The sequence below is a fragment of the Myodes glareolus genome, chromosome 26 (assembly GCF_982192425.1).
Source record: "Myodes glareolus chromosome 26, mMyoGla1.1, whole genome shotgun sequence".
Taxonomy (NCBI): Eukaryota; Metazoa; Chordata; class Mammalia; order Rodentia; family Cricetidae; genus Myodes; species Myodes glareolus.
In genome coordinates this window covers 42542832-42567677 of record NC_142051.1, presented here as the reverse complement: position 1 = coordinate 42567677, position 24846 = coordinate 42542832, and the positions used below count along the sequence as shown (strand labels likewise).

The 24846-nt window shown below is 51.0% G+C and overlaps 1 protein-coding gene across 3 annotated transcripts in view; it reads right to left on the bottom strand.

The window, feature by feature from the left end:
• Positions 1-23708, bottom strand: part of Chst11 (carbohydrate sulfotransferase 11) — a 197478-nt gene extending 173770 nt beyond the window's left edge. The window contains exon 1 of one of the 3 annotated variants that reach the window (XM_048418211.3): positions 23186-23708. In XM_048418211.3, coding sequence (XP_048274168.1) covers positions 23186-23288 — 103 coding nt within the window. In that variant the 5' untranslated portion in view covers positions 23289-23708. Of the gene's footprint in view, positions 1-2333; positions 2446-23170 lie in introns of those variants that run through there. The other 2 variants (XM_048418210.3, XM_048418212.3) reach the window with 2 other exon arrangements.
• Between the last annotated feature and the right edge of the window lie 1138 nt (positions 23709-24846).

Below are 24846 nucleotides of genomic sequence, written 5' to 3'. Positions count from 1 at the left end.
TCACAGGCCAAACACGCCAGGAACAGCCCACGGCCTTGCGAGTCCCTCCTGCAGGCCTGAGTTGTGATGTCTCAGATCAAGCTCGTGAGCCCCCAGCCCTACCATGCGGTGCCACCAACAGGCAAAAATCCAGGGACACCCCCCCCAAAAAAAGCTGAAGCTGCTTATCATTTCCAAAAGTCAGGAGTACCCGTGTCCACCCCCAGATTACACAGCCACAAGGTACAGAGTGGTCCCCCCCCTCATCGAAGCCTCTTTTCTCCCTTGCTTAAAAGTAAACATCACACCGACTTTGAAACCCTTTCCCTCCTGGATGCAAAGTGAGGTGGCAGACTGCCCCAGACTGGCACGCAGCTGCTCTAGGCTACAGACTAATGATCAGAGTTTCCCTGAAGAGCGAATCTTAAAGGTTAAGCAGGCAAGACTAGCTGCCTCGTGGGCTGGACGGATCCCAGCAGAGCAAAAGCCAGTGTGGGAAAACCTGGGGCTGAGCAGAAGGGACTCCTGGAAGAAGGGGACAGAGACGGGGAGAGGAGTGGTGACTGGTGTGTGCACCTGGTGCACCCCAGAAGAGGAAGGGGGGGTCTGCAGAGGTGGGGCTCTGGACTTCTCATTCACACTGTGGTTGCCGAATATGGACGATGCTTTGCCCTGACAAGAGCCAGACCGTGAAGAGGAAGAGTCTGAGGGAAGCTGTATCTGCAGAGAGAAGTCTCAATGGACCAGTTCAGCAAGTGCACCCCCAAAATTGGGGCTATGGGTAAAGAGTGGACCCACCCCAGCTCCCACACGATTGGCCTTAACACTCCAAACCCAGACACAAATGTCTGGCAGAGGCCCCAGGCACTCCTCCCTCCAGGGCTGTGCTGGTGAAGCAGCAGCCATCAGACACTTGGGTGCGCTTGGCCCTACACTGATGCAGTTTTCAAAATGAGATCTGTGATCGGTGCACCAGACCCCATTTCCAACCCGTCGCCTCCCTCCTACTGTCTGTGAGGAAGACATCTGCTCATACCCAGGGAAGGGTTGGAGCCTCTGTCCTGAGGCTTAAAAGAAATATCGACATACTGCTGGACTCCCCCAGCCTACTCAAGATTGCCTTTGTCCCCTAACTGCGAAAGACAACCTAGTGAATTAAACACCTCAGAGAGTACCCACACTGTAAAGGGCGCTGGAAAGCATCTGTAATGCTCAAAGAAAGTGGCTTTTGTCCCCTCCCCTTCCCATGCTTTCCCCAGACCCCACCCAATCACCATGGTTCATTTCCAACAGGCCCCCTCAGCCCAGAGCCTTCAGTGACCACAACCCAGCAGCCGGGATGGTTCCTCACTGCCTGCTCAGTCTCTGTCCTCTGTAGTGCATTGTTACACAACGCGTGCAACTGTGTGATGGTTTACCACCTGCCCCCACACACACACACAGGACGGGTAATCGCACAGGTGTGTCTCCATGACAACCCACAACACGTCCAGACTGCTCCACACACCTTTCCACCTGCATGACCTCACCAACTCGGCCCCCACGCTAACGCTGAGAAGGCGGGCTGATGCAATGCCCATCTTACAGATGGAAACGCCAGAGCTTCCATGCCCCCCTCAGTTCTACTAAGGTTCCGTGGTCGTGGACACTGGAGAAATCCTTGGCCAATCACAGCTGACTCCTTGACTGCAGGGCTTCTCAGAGCATTTACTACGTCAGTGTGATAACTAATCAATTATCACCATCATGAAGAGGCTGTCCCTTTGTCATCTCAAACCAAGGGCTATGAGTGTAAGAGGCACCTGCTAACAGCGCCTCCATAGGGCCCTCTCAACCCCAGCAGTGACCAAATGATACTTGTCCCAGCATCTCTCTCTCTCTGGTACCCAGGCAGGGAGCCATCAGGAAACGGGTCCCTCTGACCGTGATCCCAACTAATGCCATCTTACCATGATCCCAACTAATGCCATCTTACTTGATCCCAGTTTCCAACAGTAATTTCTGGTCAAAAACAAAACAAAACAAAAGACTGGGATGTGGGATAATCCGCTGACCTTGGCAGCCAGGGGTAGGAAAAACACAGGGCTACAAAATCAGGCAGATGCAGGTAAACCCCCTCCAGGGTCTGAGGAGTGAGCATGAACCAGCAGGGGCAGCTGAAGGCCTCCACCTCAGCCTTGGTCTCTGCCTCCTCTACCAGATCAGCCTCGGTGTCGTGGAAGGAAAGCAGCACTGAGGTTTCCTGCACACAGACCGCCCTGATGATCCATCCTTTCAGCCATTTTGCCTTCGTGGACATCCGCTCGACAGAGGACAGAGCTGGGGAGAAACACACCACAGCCACGGCAACTTACAGAAGGCAGTCTGTTCGGGCTCATGGTTCCAGAAGGTCGGGGTCGATGACGCAGCGTGGCGGCAGGGGCAGGAAGCCGAGGACTCGCATCCTGAACCTCACACATGAAGCGGAGAAAGCGAACTAGAAATCGTGTGAGCCTTTTAACCCTGAAAGCCCACCCGCCCCCAGGGTCACGCTTCCTCCGGTAAGGCCACACTTCCTCCTCAGCCTCATCAAACAGGGGCAGCAGCTGGGAACCAAGGTTTCAAACACGTTAGACTATGGGGGGCATTTTTCATTGATGTCATCAGGCCCCCACTACCCAAATGCAGTAACCGAAGACACAGGTGAACGAGGGGTCCACGCCTAGTATCTTAACTCTGTCTCTATTACCCAAGCCCCTAAAGACTGATGGACAGATCACCATGTGGACATACAGACAGTGGTAGAGAAACCCTGCACGGTAAGAAACCATAACCAAGGGACCCAATACCAAAACAGAGGGGGTACCTGGGAAAGGACCTGAAAGGTGGGGAGCACTCTAAAGCAGAGGGAACAGAAAACACAAGGTTCCCAGCACGGATTCCTGTAAGGAACCGAAAGGCAGTGTGCCCGAAGAGTCCAAGGCACAAGGGCACGACCCTGAGGTCAAGTCAAGGCCTTGGCTTTCAGTCTGAGTTGCAATGGAAGCCATGGTGGGCAGGGGTGGGGGGGTGCAGGTTTGACCGTTTCTCGGCAGCAGCTCACGCAGGCCATGGTTTGGCAAGCGGTTGGAGGTAAAGGATAGGCAAAGCTGGAGACTGAGTTCTAGTTGTACCTAGTTGTATCTATTGTATCACCCAAGGGAGAGGTGATGTGGGCTCAGCCCAGGTAGCAGCAGTGGAGCCGGCCACACTGTAGGTGAGGCTGGGAGAGTGCGGGAACTGCAACACCAGAGACCTGGGGGGGTCCATGAAACACAAAGCATGGCAAATCCATGTTTAAAAACGTACACACTCATACAGCCGGGGACAGTTTGGTCTGCCAATTACTCCAGCACAGAGAGCAGAGGCAGGAGGATGACCAACAGGAGGATCTGTGGGGCTCGCTGGTCAGTCAGGCTGGAGGAATCAGTGAGCTCCAGGTTCACTGTAGAAACCAGCCTCAACTCAGATGTAGACTGACTGAGGTACCTGATATCAACTCCTGGTCTCCACGTGAACACACACACACACACACACACCTACATATATATCCCCACACACACACAAAAGACCTGAATTATAAACCAGCTATGACATCTTATGCCTTTAGTCCCAACACCCAGAAGGCAGAAACAGGTGGATTACCACAAGTTCAAGGCCAGCCTGCCTCAAAGTAAATCAGTAAATAAGGATCAAACCCCACATGAGGGCGAGTGTGTGAGCCAAGAGGGTACGACCTCCTAAAGCTTTGGGAACTGGCTGTTACTGTTGCCAGCCACAGGTAGTATCACACTTATTTACAAGGGGCTGAATCCCATTGGTTCTCCTCGGGGTGGTCCTGAGGACTCTGATAATTGCTGTCAGAGAAGGCTGGGGGGACGGGGGTGTCATGCTTAACCGCTAGCAGAGCTCAGCGCCTGGGCCAGACCCGAAGATAACCGAAGTTAACTGACCACATCCTATCCGACAGGAAACCTAATAGCCGGCTATTTTAAACCTAGTCTCACTTCCTCTCACAGGCTTCTACAGCTGGCTTCTACCGGCTGCTGGGCAGTCAGGCCCACAACATAGACAAGATGGAGGCGCAGAGGGGCTGCCTCAAAAGTGGGACCCTCAAGGCCTAGAGGAGCAGACCCGGAAGAGCTATGAGGCCCAGAAAAGGGATCTGTGTGGGCTGGCAGAAACTGGGGGCAAGACAGGTTGTCTTGTGGGGAGGCCATGCTCTCCCTACTTCAAAGCAGCAGTCAGAAAGTCAAGTGTATCAAAACGTTTATCCTAGCTGGTTTAAAAGATTGGGTTCTTTTTAACGCTCAAGAAACTGATTAGATTAAAACACACCCAGGCCTTGCCTTGTAGGCACAGTGACAGAGCCCACACAGGGAAGCCCCAGCCCATCTGCTATGGAGTAGTTGTGTATGTGCGTGAGGCGGGCAGGGGGCGGGGAGGGAGAGAGACTGAGTGGGTGGGTTGTGTTTTGCTGTTTTTCTCTCCTCTCCTCCTACCTCCCACTCCCCCCCCCCACTTCCTGTTTAGAGGAGGTCTGCCCCCCCCCAGTGTGACATCATCCACACACAACTTCCTGGAAAGGTTCCATGGTCAGGGCACCGATAACCATCACCTTTCTGAGAATGACACAGACCCTGCAGAGGCGGCTTGACCCTTGTCAGAAGCGCCCCCCACACCCAACCAAGCGCCTTCCTCCAACAGCTGAGCGCCATGGGCACATCACCACCTCAGCTAAAACGACATCTCACCCGCCAACCGCCTGCCAAGGGAAGGAATGCTCCTTGTCTCAGGCAGTGGGCTGCTAACAAGACGCCTTGCCTTGCGTGGCTTATAAAAAAATAAAAAAAAAAAAAAAAAAAACCTGACATTTACTGCTCAGCTCTGGAGGCTGGGAAATCCAAGAGGCAGAGGAAGATGTGGCGTGTAGGGAAGGGAACCTCACTCTCTGTCCTCCCATGAGACAACGGTCTGTCACGGGGCTCCCCTGTATGAAGGAAGGCACTAATCCCACTCGTGAGGGCAGAGTTCTCAGGGCTTGCTTCCCAAGGTCCCACCTCCAAAAGCTGCCCACTTGGGGCCAGGCTTCAAGAATTCTGGGAAGACAGAATTCCTTATGTATTCCCTCCCTGTTACAGGAGCGTTCCTTGCTGGCACTAACCCCACGCAGAACAGGGGTCTCAGCAGGGCCCCTGTAGCCACAAGGAAATGATACTTAGGTTCCATCTCTCAGAAGCCGGTAAGCACATGCAGTCACTCGCAGACCTGAGGACAACCTCAACTACAAAAGCGGCCACGTGACTAAGCCACCTGTCACCCAGCACGTGAGCGTTCCTTTCCTACAAAGTCTGAGGAGAGACTTTGAGAAAAGTCTGAGTAAAAGTACTGAGAAAAGTACTTTCTGATGACGAAGGCATTCTCTATTCTCGGCTGTCTAATAAACCCTTGCCCTCCCAGGCTCGGTCATCCAAAACAAAAAAAAGCACACAGTCAACCAAAATTCACTCTGTGCCTGTGACCAGACAGCACCCGAAGAGGCAGTCTGTGCCCTCCTGAACCCCACCATCTTGTCTGTGCCCTCCTGAACCCCACCATCTTGCGTGGACAAAAAAAAAAAAAAAACCGAAACAGAAGCCTGGACAGGAGCCAGGTCATCCTGGCTAGGATGCGTTCACACACTCTGGTGGGAACATGAATGAACACAACATTCTAGAAAACAACCTGGATATACTGACCAAGAGCCTTTGGATGTTTATAATGTTGCAAATTTCCTCTTCTGAACACAAGTCAGATGGGACCAGGGATGGGATTTGGTAATGGAAAACTTGTATATAGAACACAAAGCCCTGGTGTTCCATTCCCAGCATCACAGAAGGAACTGAGGGAGGGGGGAGGGAGGGAGGGAAGAAGGGGGAAGGGAGGAAGGGAGGAAGGGAGGGAGGGAGAGATGAATGGATCATGGCACTTTTAAAAAGAGAAAGATGGAGGCCTGAGAGGTGGTTCCACAGTTCAGAGCACTGGCCCCTCTTCCAGAGGCTCGGAGTTCAATTCTCAGCACTCGCATGGTGGTTTACAACCGCCTGGAACCCCAGCTCCAGAGGCTCTGGTGCCCTCTTCTGGCCTGGAACAGGCACCAAGCACACATATTGTGACCATAAATGCATGCCAGCAAACCACACATACACATAAAATAAAGATTTTAGAGACAGGAAAAAAAGCTTTTTTTTTTCAGAGCTATTCAACAAGAAAGCAGGATGAAATTAAAATGCATCCACGTGACAGGACGGTACAATGTTTTCCGAGAAAATTGTGTTTCCGTGTTAAGCGGTATAAGCAAGACACACTATTAACAGACGTGTATCGTTACCAAACCAGAAGGTGGCCAGATCCTTCTGGGTGACATGGCTCAAGAACAGCATTTTTTTTAGAAGTAAATTCTTTTGCAAGATTCTCTTTTCTACATGTGAACTCATTCCATCGTCAGTAATGGATACAGAACACACCCACAAATGCTTTACTGAGGCGTAGAGAAGGAATCTACCAATGGTGGTGCTGCTAATCCACCGGATAAATTTACACCAAGCCGGTGGACTCCACCGAGACAGAGGTCTTCTGTGCACTGTTCCCTGCTGTTTGCACAGCACCCGGGAGGTCCCTGGCACAGATGTGAGGCATTCCATAAAGTCCTGTGAGCAGAAGGACAGGAGTCCAGCTCAGACCTTCCTTCTTCAGCGGTGTTCCCGGACCTCCCCTAAACTAATGACTCCTTTTCTTCTCAACACCCTTAGCCTTTATCACAAAGGACTGATGCCACCAATTAAAGCTCCGGAGTCACTCGCTAATTGCAAGTTATCTGCATGCAGGGGCCAATTTTCACTTGGATTGGTCTCTGGTTAGATAAATAAGTGCGTGCTGGTTGGAGGGGGGGGCGGGTGGTCGTCCCTTTCCATGTCCGACATGAATGGCAGGCATTCACTTTATGAACAGCTCTCCTAGGAACGGGCCGAGAACCGCTAAAAGGATGAGAGCTGAGTGGGGAAGAGGGAGGGAGGGTCTAAGCGGTGGAGGGCAGAAAAGTGTGGCTTTTTGCCTCACGTGATTTCTTATGTAAAAGATAAATATTTCTTTGAACCTCCAAAACGAAACAAACAAACAAACAAACAAACAAGCAAAAACTCAAACCAACAGGGAGCAACGGTGATGAGAGGGGCCCCCAGGAGCCCTCCCCACTTTCTCATCCCTTCCTACGCCTCCCCACTTTCTCATCCCTTCCTACGCCCCCCCCCAAGACTTCTGGCCTTTGCCTGTGAGCTTTGACATCATTTTTAAAACACTTTGTTGTGTCTACCTGCTGATAACAGCGGGGGAATCCCTCCAGAAGGAAACAGCAGCAAGGCCAGAACCCAGGTTCCCCAGGGACACCCTACCTACTGCCCTTTCTGCTTAGCCGCACCCCACTTCCTGCCGGTTTTTTGTTTCTTTACAACAGATCAAGCATTCTCTGATGGGCACAAACTCCTCACTCATCCCCTAGGAAAGCAAAGAAGGAGTTGTGAGGATGAATGGCCACATCCTTCATGCCTCGTGCGCAGAGAGGCTCTTACGATAGGGCCCCATGGATGTGCTTTTTACAGTCCGGGAAAAATGGAAGATTGTGTCCCCTGCATCAGGGGAGGCCTACATTACCACTGAGCAAAGTGGACAGACAGCAACCCTCTCTAAAACACAGGAGCTTGCTGTCCCTGACTGGCTATTTTGTTTTGCGGGGCTGAGGATCAAAGTCGTGTGCATGCTGGGAAGCTATCCTACCCCGGAGCCATATCCCTGGCCCTGCAGCAAGTGTTTTTAAACCCACAGCTGTCTTTACAGGGTGCCTCACACTCACCCAACAAAAGCTGTTTTGCTACAAGCGACTGCAAGATTATCTGCTCCGTTTCTGGATTCAAAAGTGCACTTCCGACTCCAAACAACAAAATTACATGCAGAGCCCTTCATACAATAGAATCACAGCTCTTAAAGAACTTCACCATCCATTTCTTACCTTCTTAAAATAACTTCCCAAACCCTGCTCTCAAATGTACGCATTCCCTTGATGAGATATTCCCATTTCTAGACACAAAATCCCAGCAAGTTCAAGTACAAACACAAACCCTCTTCTGTCCACACACATGCCCCCTTCAAAACTTGATGCCCACCAATAATGACGCTGTATTGCTTTTTCAAAATTAAGTCTTTGGGGATCTGGGAAGATGGCTCAGTTAGTTAAGAACTTTCCAAGCAAATCTGATCCCTAAAGCCCACAGCCCACCAAAAAGAAAAAAATGTTGGGTGCGGCATTGGGGAGGCAGTGGCAGGTGGTGGACCCCTGGGGCTCACTGCCTAGCCAACTTACTCAGTGAGCTCCAGGTTCATGAAAGACCATCTCTTCAAAATGGAGCGGGCAGCACCTGAGGGACAACCCACAGCTGCCCTCTGACCGCCACATGAATGCACACACACACACACACACACACACACACACACACACACACATGAACATGCACACAGATACACACAAAATATTATGCCTTGGGGATGCTCCTTTCTGAGGTAGTGGCTTGCCTAAGGAAGCTAAGAAAGACACAGAAAGCCCTCTGCACGGGGAGGGGGTGGGAAGATCAGAGCCCTCCAGCCTCTGGGCCTCAGTAAAGAAAGGAGGCCTCTGGCCCAGTTCTGTACGGCGCCTATCCAGGGCAGCCCCATAGCTGCAACCTGAGCCTAGATATACAGTAAGCTGGGCACAGTGCATGGCTCTCCAGGGATTAGGTACACTCTCTCTCCCTCCTGCCAGTCTTCCCCAGGCCCTCTGAGAATGAACCCGGGGCACCATTAGCAACGGAGAGACTGAAACTTAACCTCGGAGGCCTATAATTTTTGCAAACAGTGGAGTTTTGAATCTGGCCGGAGAAAGCTTTTAAGCCCCTTCTTAGACGGTACGTTCGTGAATTCCCTCCCTCCCGCCAAAGGATAACAGAAACTACTCCAAAATCCAGCCCCACGTTCACTCTGAGAAAGCAGGCCTTTAAATTCTGGCATTGTGCTAAAACAGGAGAGTTTAAATTCAGCTTAAGTTTCACCTTCTGGGAAACAAAACCCTAAACTTTCTATGGCTTCCTAGTCTCAAGAATAAAAATTTAAACTTGAGAACACCAAGAGGTCATGCACCCCCTCTATTCCCACTGCCAGCCCACCCCTCCACCCTCTCTGGTCACTCCCTGCTTCTCTCTCAGGCTCTGCACCTGGAAATCCTTTACTCCCTGGCTACAATCAAAATCAACCACCCTACGCTCTCTCTCCTTTGGTACTTGGGAAACCCAATCACGTCTTCACCCCCCCACACCACCAAATGAGTTCACCCTGCATATTTTGGTCCATCCAAATACATTGAATCTTCCTGGGGCCAGGTTTTCTGCTCAGGCGTTCTAAAGGACATGTAAGCTTCTCCCTGAGTGCTCTGGCCACTGCCTCTTCTGGAGACGGGAGTTCACCAATGAACTTCACCAATGAACTATCTAGTACCTTCCAGGCTGGAGCAGCTTAAGCAGGCGTGCAATGCTGCAGCTTGCATGTCTTGTTCTGCCCCAAGGGCAGAGCTCAAACTACAAGAGAACATGTCATTCACTGGGGCTGGGGAGAGCGAGGAGAGGGGGACGTGGGGGGGGTGCACCCCCCAGAAAAATCCCTCCCACTCTTTGCAGCTTCTCTAACCTGGTCCAGCAGCCACTCCTCACACGAGGTGACTGAGCACTGGAAAGGGGTCACACTGAACAGAGAGGTGCCAAGTACATACTGGAGTTCTGAAGACAGTGGACAAAAAAAAAAAATAAAATTAGAAAAGACTACTTTTTTTTTATCCTTTTGAGATGGGATCTCATGAAGCCAGGCTGACCGGAAATTCGTTATGCAGCCAAGTGGCTTAGTTAACTTTTCTATCACCATGACCAAGGCTATTTATTTTTTTAAAAATTATTTTCATGGCTTCCAGAGGGTTCCACAGGGTTAGAGTCCATGACCGTCATGGTAGGGAGCATGGCAGCAAACAGGCAAGCGTGGCCCTCAGCAGCTGAGAGCTCACATCTAATCCACAAGCAGGAGGCAGAGAATGATAACTGGGAATGGCTGGGCCTCTGAAACCTCCAAGCCTTCCCCCAGAGACACATCTTCAACAAGACCACGCCTCCTAATCCTCCCCAAACAGTTTCACTCGCCAAGGACCAAGTATTCCAAAGTGAGCTCATGGGGCTATTCCCATTCAAACTACCACCCAAGAATGATCTGGAACTCCTTAACCCTCCTGCCTCCATTTCTCAAGTGCTGGAATCATAGATGTGTCCACCACACCCCACTACAGTCTAAGCTGGCCTGGAAATCACTATATAGTCCAAGTTGCACGGAGATGATAGCAATTCTCTTGCCATGGCCCCCCAAGTATGGACTTATGGGTGTGAGCTGCCACATATAGTGAAGGTTCTGTCCTGACTGGTGGAGGGTGGGGACACTGCAGGAAGCATTGTGCCTGGCCTCTAGGAGCCAGTCCGTGGCATTTTACCATCACAGAGATGCACGCAGAAGAAGGTCATAGGGCAGGCAGAGGACGTTTCACCCAGGAATAACATGTGAACTAGATTTTGACTTCCTGACACATCTCGGTTGAAGACAGACAGGAGACATCTGAACACGGCTGACAGCTCCAGTCCCCAGAGGGCTGGGTTCACCAGGGATAAAGTGTAGAGTAAGGCTAGAAGGCCTATCACTGAGCGGCCCAACCACTTAGCCCCCAGCTGAGCTCAAGGCTCTTGCGAAATAATTAGCTCTTGACCTAATTAACTGAAACCAAGACCAAGAAGACGGGCCTGGGGGTGGGGGAAGAAGTGTGGCTTGGATGGCGGTCAGCCTGGGGGTGGGGTAAGAAATATGGCGATGGTGGCGGTCAGTCTTAAGCCCAGATCCTGGACCAGCTTTCCAGGCAGGCAAATGCCTGAACCACAAAACCTCAACGTCTCCATCTGCATAATGGGACTGTCAGCTGCCTACTTCCTAAGACTCCAGGAGAGAGCAGATGGGGTGAGCCAAGGACAGAAGCCAACACACTGGCTGCCACGCTTAGCGTGTCCCCATTTTTCCTGGTGTTCTTGAGTATCAGAACACAAAAGCGTTTCCCATACTGTGTGAGTACGCCAAACCCAGAGGCTGGCATCAGGTGTCCTTACCGGTGTTATCCATCTTGCTTAGTTTTCCATTTTATTAACATTGTGTGCACATTTTTATGACTGTGAACATGTGTGTGTGCCACATCACAGGTTTGGGGGTCAGAGCACAGTTTTGTGGAACCCCTTTCACTTTTACATAGGTCCTGGGGACTGAACTCAAGACTCTAGACTGGTGCTGCAAGCACCCTGAGCCAGGTAGCCATCTCACCTGTCCTCTGCCTTAGGTTTTGAGACAGGATCTCTCACCAATTCAGTTAGACCGACTGGCCAAGGAACGCCAGGAATTCTTCCGCCTCCACCTCCTAGTGCACTGGGGTTACAGAAGTGACCACTCCTGCCTTCTTACGTGGGTGCCGGAGAACCGAGTTCAGGTCCTAATGCTTGCACAGAGAGCACTTTATGCACTGAGCAGCTACGCATCCACCACAGCGACTGCGGGGGCGACCTGGGTCGGCTAAGGGGTTCAGCAGCCTGACCTCGAACCATTAGATGTCAGGGGTAATCCCTCTGTACTGGAGACAATCCAGATCTCCCCAGGTACTTCACCTGGGGAGAGATGAGAAGGCAAAACAGGCCCCAGGTAAACAACAATATTCTACATCAGTGATGGGATGGGAAGAATCTTGGGATGGCAAAATGGGCCCCATGCCTGAAAGGACAGAGAGCTTTTCTGGGCCTGGAAGAAAAATGTGAAGGCTGACAGACTCCCAGTCATCATGAAAAAAACCCTACTGCCCGGTGGGGTGTGTGTGTGTGTGTGTGTGTGTGTGTGTGTGTGTGTATGTGTGTGTTTATCAGATATGCCGTTGCCCTCTGGGGAAGAATACAGGGCCTGGTTCAAATCATTGCTACAGAGTCTTTTAGCCAATGTCAGAGTCTTGGCCTGGAGACACTGGCAGAGTGGGCCCAGCCTCAGCCACAAATGCCATTCACAGAGCAAGCTCCGTGGCCCTGCAGGGAACTCAGAGGTGACTGGCCTGAAAGTCCTCCTAAGTACAGGACAGCACAAAGTGGGGACAAAAAACAGCCAGCTCTGTTCTCGCTCCGAGCCACAAGGGCAGCCATGATGTGTGCGGTTGCTTCCACCTCGGAGACCAGCTTTAGAACGGTGCAGAGACCAGGGCCCCATGCAGGTTATTTCTCGAGTCATTTTTTTTTATAGCCAAGGTCAACCTGCACAGTAGTTATATGCATAGTCGGGGAAAACAGTTTTTCTTGCATACAGCATGAAACCACAAAGTTGCCTTTTTTTCTGCCAGATATGCATCCTTATGTAAAATCCTCCACAGGGACAAAGCTGAGATTAAGCATTGACAGGGAGACAGCCAGTTAGCACCAGAAGGAGCTTCCTCGGAGTCTAGACATCAGAACCTCTTTTGTATTTGTTTGTTTGTTTGTTTTGGTTTTTCAAGGCAGGGTTTCTCTGTGTGACAGCCCTAGCTGTCCTGGAGCTAACTCTTGTAGACCAGGCTGGCCTCAAACTCACTGAGCTCCGCCTGCCTGAGCCTCCCAAGCGCTGGGATTAACCGCGTGCGTCATCACGGCCCAGACCTCTCAGTAAATCTTACAGTGCGTGTGTGTGCTGGTTGAGAGCTGGCTTGGGTTTCAGGATGAAATGTCAGCACTACTGAAGACAGGAAGATGAAAAACAGAAGAGGAAGACTGTACGGCTATGACGATTCTACGGCTATCACAATGTATCGTTGATAAGAAATGTATAAATGTATCCTTTAGAATAACCATCTCACACGCTTTCCCATGTAATCCTCGCCACACCACCTGGAGGACAAAGAAATGAGGTGGCTGTACCTCAGTGGGCCACCTGCACTCATGCATTTCATTGGTTATTACACCCTACAACGAGCCGCCACCTGTCCAAATCACGGAACAGCAGGGACCAAGTCAGATGCTGTTTATGTAGAACCGCTTAGCAGGACGGTGACAGAAAGGCCCTCACTTCTAAGTTCCACTCATTCTTTACAGTTCTTGGGGGAGGCAGGAGGAGGAATACACACGAACCCCAGCTCAGAGTGTAGAGCAACAGACAGGGGGTCCGTTTTAACTCCATCCCCGTCTAGAGCTGAGGTCTCAGGAAGTGAGATTCTGTAAGCCCACCTTCTCTCTAGGAAGCTGGGAAAATAACAGTGTGTACCTCAATAGCCCTGTGGGGATTAGTATATAGGAAACGCCTGGGACACGTTGGCCTCCCTGAATAAATATCTTCGCTATTTTATCAGCTCATCGCCCCCATAAACTCGTCCCCCTCAGTCTTCAAGCCCCCTTATCTGAGAGGCCTACCCTCGTTATTTCAAACTGCAAGCCACCCCCGAGGGCTGCCATCTCAAAGCGCCTTCCTTGTTTACTGTTTTCCCCACAGCATCTGTCACGGGCAAACACGCCCGAGAAACACACATCTGTCACGCTTCCCCAGCTAGACGCATCATCCACAAGAACATGGGTTTTCTTCTGTTCTGTCTCTGGCATTCAGCAAAATATCTTGAGAGCCAGGGGATGGACACGGTGGACAGCCACGCCCCACATTGAGAGCCAGGGGATGGACACGGTGGACAGCCACGCCCCACACGTTGTTCTCTGGGTTCTAAATTCTGTGCACCTGCAATACAGAGAGTGACCACATCCAGGGAGCTAACGCCGAGGCGTGTGGACTAGGGAGACCTTTGATCTGGCTTCTGGGATTCCTTGACATGAACAGCCTTGCACTGAAATCCAACCACCTTTCCTTTCCACTTGGGGCGCCTTTGTGGGCTTTCTTCCCCAGAGCCAGCTCTTCCGTTAACCATCTAGGGGAAGGGGAAGGAGAAGGAGCCAATGATGGCAGGACCTGTTTCTCTGAGCAGTGTGAAGCGGTGATGCTGAAACAGCAGCCCTTATCCCAAGCTTAGTTAAGGTCAAACTGACCCCCCACAGTTCTGGGGTCACACTGGACTGTGACCCAAGGGACAGGCACTTCAGATAATTACTGATTATACTCAAGACGAGTCCAGATGAAACTCAACCCCAAAAGGGTCTGGGAAAGAGCCGTCAAGATCTTCCGTTTATTGGTTAATATATAAAAAGTGAAGCTGGGGCTAAGGAGGTGGCTAAGTCGGGAAAGTGCCTCTTGTGCCAGCGTGAGGACTTGAGTTCAGATCTCCGGCACCTACATAAGATGACGGGCACAAATACCACACATCTGTAACCACGGCACTGAGTGGGCAGAGATCGTCAGACTTCATCATCCAGTCAGCCTAGCCCAAGTTCAGAAAGAGGACCTATGTCAAAAAATAGTCAGAGAGTTATCAGTTAAACACTGGACATCAACCTCTGGCTGCCACAACGTGCATGGGGCACACACATGCACACACACACACACACCACCACCACCACCACCACCACCACCACGGAAATGAAAATGTAGCTGGGCCTGATCATGGTTGCCTACAGTGTCAGCACTTGGGAGGAAAAGGCAGGCAGATCAGAAGAAGTTCAAGGCCAGAGTGGAGTGGTCTACAAAGGTGTCTCAAAAACAAAAATACACCACACAAATGATCAGAGACAGCCACCCCCACAGACACCCACATCTAACTTGTCACCTGAGGTTACACACCATTTGGGACATTTTGGACAATTATTTTGAGGGTAGGGACTGACTGACCATCACAAAGTGGGACCCATAGTGGCCACCTCAGGAATTTCCCTGCTTGGGGGATATTTCGCTAGCTGGACACATACAAGAGAAAGCAGGTTTGTATACGCTATGGTCAGCTTGAACAGACCTACGGTCACAGAGAGAAGGCGGGCTTAAGGTCACAGCACAACCCAGGCTCACAAGGGATGGCATCCTTCCCAGGGACCAACGGGCCTTCCTGGACCACATTACAGTGTAAAAAAATGACAAAAGAATCACAGTTGGAAGAGTCACTCAATGGAATTATCCAGAACACGATAAAAAAAATAAAATAAATATGTAGTCACTGTGGCTAGAAATGACCCTAGCCTAGATATCTACATGATGATACAGTAATGTGTGTGCATTGTTTATAGACAGAGCTTATTGGGAATGGCTGCTCAGATCTGTAAGTTCTGTGGTTGTGTGTTCCTCATTCTTTCGACCATTCTTCTAGAGTGTTCCACACCACGCCAGAATCTGTTTGGTCCTGACTTATCCAACCTGGCTGGTCCCTCTTGTTGTGAGGTGTGTGGCTGGCCAGGAGGGGTTTGAAGAAAAGGGCTTTGAGACTCACCAATCTTCTCTCCAAATATTCCCTAAGCCCCTCTGGTTATAAGGATGCCCGTGACTAGAGGCTTGCCCCGACAAGTCAGAAGAGAAACAACAAGTCACAACTGCAGGATTATGTCTGAAAGGGCTGGAGGAAGGGCCCCGGTCGGGGCTTGTGGATATCCTCCCAGGAAATTTGTCTCTATCTATCTGAAGTTCAAGGTGAAGCCCCGCGTTAAATAACTTACTCCCCTTCCGTTCCCATTCTGAGTCTTAACCAATGGCATCACCAATAACCATAACTTTAAAAAGACACCGGGGCTAGGGAGAGCTCGGTCAGCGAAGGACCTGCTCCTCCCCCAAATTAAAGATGACCTGTGTCAGAAGGGTGACACTAACCCCAGGCACTAACGCACAGGCATTCACACACACGTGAACCCGCACACGTAAGTGTAGCAGCACACGTGAACACATGAACAGAGAGAGAGAGGCGAGAATCAAGTTGAGGTCTCTGCAAAAAGAGTAAGCAAATGCAGAAGGCAGCAAGCTGGGCAGGCTTGAAGGAGTCAGGGGTCAAACTAACCCAGCACTTCCTCACCCCAGTCAGAGCTGGAACCTTCCAGAAGTAGAAGTGCCTTTACTCCTCCCCCTTATTGAGGTCACAGAGCGTGCCACGGTTTACGAAAGGGCTCGGAGGTACCAGCTGTGGAGGTACAGTGCTATTTCATGTCTATGCAGGACGCGGGCTGCTCATGAAAAGTCAGCACCACAGTAAGATGCCATCTACTGCAACCCAGCCAAATGCCATCTTACTAAAATGTATGGAAAGGCAAGTGTCATAAAGCATAGCTGTTCACAGGGAGGGACTGGGTGCCCTGCCTCAGACCCACGCCTTCCACTCCCAGACCTCCGCTCCACTCAGCCTGATTGTCTTAGGCGCCAACACAAGCCCCACAAGTTTGTGTGGGTGGTTTTTTTCTATGGATTGTACCTAATATTTTACTTCTTCAAAAACTGGAAAGTGGAGATGATCTAGTGCGTGCATACATGTGTGTGCATGTGTGGGTTGACATGTGCATGCATGTGCATGTGCATGTGGGAAGTTGACATAGATGTGCATACCTGTGTGTGCATGTGTGTAGGGGGGTTGACATGGGCATGCACATGTGTGGGTGCATGTGGGGGGCTGACATGGGCATGCATACGTGTGTGTGCATTGTGAGGAGGGTTGACATGGGCGTGCATATGTGTGGGTGCATGTGGGGGTTGACATGGGCATGCATACGTGTGTGTGTGTGCATTGTGAGGAGGGTTGACATGGGCGTGCATATGTGTGTATGCATGTGGGGGGTTGACATGGGCGTGCATATGTGTGAGTGCATGTGGGGGGTTGACACGGGCGTGCATACATGTGTGTGCACATGTGGGGAGGGTTGACATGGCGAATACGCTAATGAGGCAAGCCTGCTGGTGCTATCTCAAGATAAACTATACTGCCAGCAAGAGGCCCTACCGCCAACCCTGCCCAGGTGCCCGCTCAAACTCCTCCATCTTTCCCCTCCTTCCCTCAGGCCAAGCCCTTTACAAACCCATGGTCTTCGACTGCTTCCCTCACGGCCTGCTCCACTGGAATACAATGCAGCCGTGGTCTGCTCTGACTGAACCCTGTGTGGGATGGACACCCAGCTGGTGCCACCGCTCTCTGTGGTCCAGGGTCCTTGTGACAACGACATTCCTTGACTACCTTCCCATCAACCCGCAGCTCCTGCCTTTCACGTCCCCCCACTGTCCTTCAGGGTCTGCTTTTCTTCTTTTCCTCTGACAAACTCCACCCGGTCTTTACATCCCCACTGGCTTGGTGTCGAGCCTGCTACAGGTTCCGTGCAGGCCCGCGTGTAAGTGTGCTGGAATCCTAAACACGGAACAACGCCTGGCAGGGAGGGAGGGAGGGAGAGAGAGGGAGAGAGAGCTCCAATTCTGCTTCTACGTGTCCCTCGGTCACATTTGATCCAAAAAGTATAAATTATAAATTCCAGGAGATTTTAATTGACAGATCAGATGGGGCACCAAGATTCAAGGAAAGAAAAAGTAAAAGTAAAGCAGAGGTAAAAAAAGTAAAGTAAAAGTCAGCAGAGGTATGTCTGTTATTTTCACCGAACCTAACCTCAGAAGAGGCCGGCTAGCCAGGACTTTCCGTACAGCATGTGTCCCCTGACCCACAGTAAGAAGGGGGCTGTCTCTCTGTGAGTTTAAGAAGGGAAAGGGTGGTACCTGCCCTGGGAGCCCTTGATTTCCTGTTTTTAAATAACTGGGTTGATTGAGTCCATCATAAGCAAAACGATTTCCAGCCGGACAAACACAAGCAGCGTTTGCCCCTGGAGGAGGGAGATCCTCTCGGAAGGTCCCCCACCAGCCTGTCCTGGTGCTCAGTCACCCCTCTGACTTCAGGGGGCAAGGAAGTGAAGATGCTGGCTGGAATCCACGAGCGCTCACAAGGGAACAGGCCTCATCCAAGGGCTGCTACAGGTAATCCTGCAGAAGGGCAAACACCTCGGCTTCCTAGGGGAAGACCTCGGATTCAGAACGCCTCACCCTCCAGTTACTCAACACTGTTTTCGGATTCCTGACGGCCCCAGTGTTGAGCCCGCCCCGGCCCCTTTTCAAAGGACCTAAGGCAAATGCAGCCCTAAGTAGTGGGGTGATCCCAAACCTATTCTCTAGATAAGCTAAATGATTCCCGAATGTAAAATCAGTCATGTGGAACAACATAGAGACCAACGACACTGAACCACTGCTTTGCACGGGCTCAGATAGGGTGGACACACACACACACACAGAGGTCCATAAACTTTAGAGGCTGTGGCTAAACTCATGTCTCAAACTTTAATAATTACTCACCAGAACGGTATATTTGTATAAAGTATATTTTATGGATACAAAATTCATTATGAGATCTCAGCTATACTCTATATGTAATATACATATTACATAATTATTTATTTATTATATATAATATATTTATTTATCATATCTGAAATGACTGGGATCAGAAGCTATTTGGATTTGGGACAGGTTTTTTGAATTCTGGGAGCTCTACTCATGTATAATGAGGTATCTTGGGGATTGGACCGAAGACTAAGCATGAAATTTATCTGTGCACCAGTCCCCTTAAGTGCACAGCCTGAACGACCCTACACATCTTTATCCACCTACGACCCATCATGCGAGGCCAGGTGTGGAATTTTCCACTTGCGTTGCCGTCGTGGCTCCCAAAATATTCCCAGTGTTAGAACCTCTTGGGTGTCATCATCTCTGGTAAGGGATGTTCAGACCACGTATACATTCTACACGATGGAGAGAGGGAAAAAACTAGTTGCCTCTGAGTGGCAGATAGTGGAGAACAGCTTCTCTTCCATGCATCTCAAATTCACAGACCGGATTAGAGATGAAAATCATGCTTCCAGATGTGTCTATGTTCAACGGGATCCAATGAAGTCTTTAAATACAGGCTGCAATCTTTCCGTACACTCAACCCAGGTGAATTCCCAGGTGACAATGGAAGCGAGCAGACTGTGGAAGAGGAGACCAATGAGGGAGAGCTCCCTCCTTGGCAGGCTTCTCAGGAACAGTAGCTTTTAAACAAAAACCACAATCCTAGTGAGAGACACAAAAGCAAGGTTGAAGGGGCGCTCCAGACACAGCGCAGCCTGGGGGTTTCCAGCTTTGCAAGACGTGACAGGGCTCCATCAAAGGATCGTCCTGCTGTCTTGGGCAAGGACCTGAGACATTTTAAAGGGAGGGGGATGAGCTTTCAAAGGCTGCGTTCAAGGAGGGGCTCATAGGGGCGAAAAAACCACAGGCACGTGATTCTGACCTTCAACTCAGTGGTTCACCCCTATGGATGAGTCTGTAATGAGCATGGATTGAAGTCAGTAGTTAGTTAACCGAGGCCACCCTTCTCCAAAATCCAGAACATGAAGAAGTATCTACTATGCCTGGTACCTCAGGAGTAGCGCAGCCCATGGCAAAGACTCTAATCTTAATGTGTTTAAACTGGGGCCAGTCACCAAAGAACCAGGAGTCTGGGAATGGGCATGCCCCAACAGCAGCAGAACTGGCGGTAGAAGCCAGGCACTCTTGACAAGCCCTGAAGCCACTACCTTCCTGGAGCTGGAGATGAGGGACTACTTCATACATTCAGCTAACAGATATTTTGTGGGAGCCTTTTATGTGCCAGGCCTGTACAAATGTCTGGATTAGAAAAGAACTCTAAGAGCCTGTCCCTGACCAAAAAAAAAAAAAAAAAAAAAAAAAAAAACCACTTCATGAGGACTATTAACTCAGAAGGGTCAAGGATTTCTAAAGAAAACTGCCTAACTGTCAGGGGCCCACTCCTAAATCTTCAGCAGTGTAACCAATGGCCAATTATCTAATGGTCAATTACTCAAGCTCCCAATTACCCAACTTCATGAACTAGGAAAATACAAAAGACAATGGGCTTCAGACTAGAATGGGAGGGGGCATTTGCCAGAGACTTGGGCAGCATTTTGGTTTTGGGGTGTTTTTTTTTCCCCTCCTCACACCTCTCCAACCAGCAAAGAAACTTAGAGTTCATTTCTTCTTTCACACACTGCTTTTCTGTCCCCGGAGACCTCCTGACAGAGGACTTCAGGGGGTGAGGGGGGCACAGTCTGATCTGCAATGTGGTCCCTTCTGCCTCTGTCAAGCTGATCCTGGGAGAATTCCCAGGCAAAAAGACTGCCTGGACCATGAGGCTTCAGAGACTTGGAGATTGTATCACTTTCAAGTTCAAAGAGCAAGGGCTGGAGCTGCCTCTCCAGCTAAGAGTTCTGGCTCTTCTCGCAGAAGACCAAGGTTTGGTTCTCAGCACCCACATCAGTTGGCTCATAGCCACCTGTAACTCCATCTCTAGAGGATTCAAAACCCCTTAAGGCCTCTATGGGCCCCTGTACACATACAGTACACATGTGCATGCATACACGCGCACACACAAGTACACGCATGCGTGTGCAACACAATAAAATTCTTAAGGTGCTGGAGGAACGACTCACAGTTAAAGGTACATACACACACTGTTTCAATTCCCAGAACCCATATGGAGTATCTCAAAACCACCTGTAACTCCCATTCCTGGGGATCTCATACCCTCTTCAGACCTTCACAGGCACTGTATACACACACACACACACACACACACACACACACACACACACGGCAAGAAGGGAGCAATTAAAAATAAAATAAATCTTTTCTCTAATCTTTTCTGAAAGTTCAAAGCAGAAAAAAAAAATCACTTGGCCTCAGTTAACAACAGTGTTTCCAAAGCATATTTTTATGCCCCATATAGCAGGACTAACAGGGGTTCCACAACACGACCTATAATTTCAAGTAAGAACTTTCAATTAAACATTCGTAGGTTCATATCCAATCGGCGTCTTGAAAGCAGCATTTGCCCTGCGCTAGAAGGGGGATCAGAAAAAGCAGACTCCTCGTGATATGAATTATAAACATTTGGGGGAGAAAAAGGGGGCCAGAAAGTAACCATCAAGACAGGATCAAAGAGGTGCATTCAGTCCAGCACAAGCTCAGACAAGGCTGTGGATCCAGAAGCTTACACTGGAAAAAGAAAAAAAAAAACCTAAAGCCACTTCTAAGTCAATTAAAAAGTTAATAAATTCTGATGAGCACTGGAAGACCAAGACACCAGTTACAGGTTACACGTTTCTCCCCCAGCATCACAGCTATGGTCCGTGCAGATGGAATGCTGATGGTAATGCACAGGTACAGGGAGGTTCAGGTACATTCCTGCCGAGAGCTCCTCAGCATTTCTGCTGAGAATTACCGGGCATGCACCATCCCAGCAAAACTTGAATAGGCCTGAACAGAGCTCTGAAGTCTAGACCAAATCATTGGGCCCTTTGTCTAAACCGCAGGAACCTCATTATATCTGCATACCAACCTGTCTTCTAGCCCTCTGGGGAGAGAATCTGGCTTGGTCCCGGGTGGCCCCAGGAGCCTGGCACTCTTGAGATGCCCGCCTGTCTGGTCCCACCCTCTTGCAGCCCAGAATGCCAGCAAAGTCCATTTTTAAATTCCCTCAGAAGTTTCACAACCACGGGTTTTGAGCGAGGAGACAAACACCGCTTTAGTTTGCTGACATGAAACTAAAAATATGAGCGGCAAACAAAAGCCATCTTTTACCAGGACCGGCTGGGGTGTCCTGGGGTTCCATGCGGTAGCACAAGACCATATTCTTGGCAGCCAGGCCGTCTTAACAACTGACTGTTCCACAAGGAAGAGGGGCCAGTCTGTCCCTGCGCTGTCAAGGAATCCCACAGCCGGCAGCCCTGTCTGTTCGACGCAAGGAACAGCTTCATGGCTCTGCCATTCACCGAGAGGCAGGCTTGATGAATTCAGGTCCGCATCTACTGAAGATGTTAGGTACACACTTAAAGAAAGCGGGAAGGCAAAACCAACATTATTTTCCCTTGAAGGAAAATAAGTTTCCCTCTCCCTCCTCCCTCCCTGCAATTAGAAAACTAAATGATTACTGTGGCAACTCCAGAGGCGACAAAAAACGAACCTTGATGCCAACGTGGCCCAGTACAGGTCTGTTGATCCAGGATAAAGGGGGAAAGGGTTCCTGAGACCAAGACCAAGTCCTACCTGTTGGGCTTCCAAGGTTTGCTGCACAGCCGGGCCCAGGGCACCCCTCTCTTCTCTAGTCCCAAACTTTCCTTCTGGAACCCCCACCCCCGGAAGAGGGGAGCTTGGGCTCTCCCTATCCTGATAGGAAACGTGGAATTTAGCCTAAGCCGGAGAGAATATGGGGAAGGATTTGTTCTTGTGCTGCGGAGACTCCGAATGCTCAGAACCCAAGAAGAAGGGATGAGCCTAGGAACTGCACAAAGTGTCTCCAAGAGCTGTGATGGCCAAACTGTGACCCAAAAACTCTAGCGTCCCTAGATCGGGTCTGGAGCCAGAAGGGGGTGGGTGAGCCAGTCCCTGGGGCACCAGCTGCAAGGTCACTGCGGAGTTAGACCCTGGGGTGTTTCGCAAAAGATCGCGCTGAGCGGAGGGAAGTGCCGGGAACCCACCCACCCGGGAACCAACCCACCCTCTCCCCACACCTGCTCTGCGCAGCCGAGCCTGGAACACGTGGTAGCTCAGCTTAGGGCTTCTCGAGCCGGCTGCAGAGACCCACTACCTCGCCCGGGCGTGCACCAGTCGCCCCGGGGTACCCAACCAGGAAGAAGCAGCGCTCGCTGGAGCAGAGCAGCCGGCTCCCGGCGCCGGTTTCATCCCAGCCCTCAACAGCAACCGGGACCGAGTTTTGTTGGAATCCCACCAACCCTCGACCCCGGCAGCTTCCAACAACCCCTACCTTTCTCTGCCACCTAGTCAACAGACAAGACACAAAGAAAAAATAATAATAAAAAAAGGGAAAGAAAGACGGGGGCCACACACGCCGTCTCTCCTTGTGGTCTCAACCTCCAGCCTGGAGCTTGGAGAGGAAGAGGAAGCGCACCTTCCCTCTGCCCATCCCAACTCGGTGACCCGCGGATCCCAGCAGCAAGGAGCCCCGAAGAGGCCGAAGAGAAGAGGTGAGGTTGGAAGAAGCAGAAAGCAGAGCGAGAAAGGAGAAAAATATCCAACAAAACCACGCTAACGCGCCCCCTACCTGGGTGCAACATACTTTGGAAATAGAAGATGACCAAGATAAAGGATCCCAAGCAAGTGGCCAGCACCATCCGGCAAATTCTGTTCATCCTCATCACTTCCAGCAGCGCCGGCTTCATGGCTTTGTCCTGGCCGCGGGGACCCGGCTGTCCGGGAGGCGCGTCCGGAGCGCAGAAGCGGGTACCCCGCCGCGGGGAACCAGCGCCCGGGAGGTTCAGAACGGAGCTGGCCGAGCTCCGGAGCTGGATCCCGTTCGCTTCACCGAGGCTCTCCGAGCCCCCAGTCCGGGTCTCCGGGCGATGGGGGTGCAAGGCGCGGGAGTTGCTGTGCAAGTGTGGAGATGCGTGGCCCCGGCCGCGCGCTCCTGCCGGTCCGCCTTGCCTCTGCTCGATGCTCCGCCGCCTCGGCTCTGCTGGCGCCTGCGGCCGCGGCTGCCTCCTCGCGGGCCGGGCGACCGAGATGCGAGAAGGAAGGTGCCACCGCCGCCGTGCACTGGCCTCTGTGACTGTCCAGGCCCCCCTCCCTCCCTCCCTCGCCAAAAGCTACTTCATTGCGCTCCAGTGATCTATATATTCCAGGGTTGGGTTTTACCAAACGCAACTCGCAGCCCCCGGCGAGGGGAGGGCGCCGGCGAGCTGGGAGGGCGGGGCCGCGCCGGGGCGGAGCGTCGCCTCCCCCCGCCCCTACCCGAGACGTGGTCGCGTCCAGCTGTTTCCCCGGGAGTCCGGAGAGCGCAGCGCGCTCCCGCAGGGTCCCAAAAGCCCTCTCAGTCCCTGGGCGGAGCTGGGCCGCTGAATCGAGGTTGTGTGTGAACGTTTCCATGACAAAACCCGGAGCGGGGGGGGGGGGGGGGGGCGAGGGGGGGGAAGAATAAGATCGCCTTAGTGCCACCCATTCTCCCCTGTGGAAAGACGAGTGGCGAGAAGCAGGTTAGGTTAGGGTGGCTTTTGCGAATGGGGGCTCTGTGGCACGCGACGGTTTAAAATCCCCTGGGCGATTTAGTAGGGGAAGTTGCCCCAAGCTCTCCTGAGCGAATGCCCTTTCGATGATCAAAACTAGGCCGTTTCTTTTTTCAAAATTCAAAGGACAGCTCATCTTGCGGGCTGCTTTTTCAAAGAGGTTAAAGAGAGCGGACCTAAAGTCAAGGTTAGGGAAGCTGCTGGCAGTCCAGGGTCTGGTGTAAGCTGCTCCTGTCTAACACACGCCCTCGCCCGCACCCCTCAAGGCAAAAGAGATTTGTGTGTTTTAAAACTGTTCTGCCAAAGGGTAGAGCTTTCTGGAATGTATCCGAAGGGCATGAAAATCAGTCCGGCGGTTGTGAAAAGACGTCCCTAAAAGTCTAACAAAGTGTCGTGAGGGGAAAAGCCAAGCTTAGCTTTGGCAGGTAGAGAGAAAGATGGCGCTGCTTCCCGCATTGTGTAAAATGTTTTAAAATGTTCCGCTCCATGCAGTTAGGTGGCCGTGGATCAATAAGGTGCACTCAGGTCAATGGTAATATCACGTTTATACCAGAAAAACAGTGTTATTGTAAAGCCTGACTTTTATGACTTACCATTAAATGAATTTACAGTACTAACTCGATTCCTAATTTAAAAAAAAAATAAGACATTGTACTTTTCAATGCATCTCTTCACAGAGGCATTGATAAATTCTCGTTGAATCTGAATGTAATGGGCC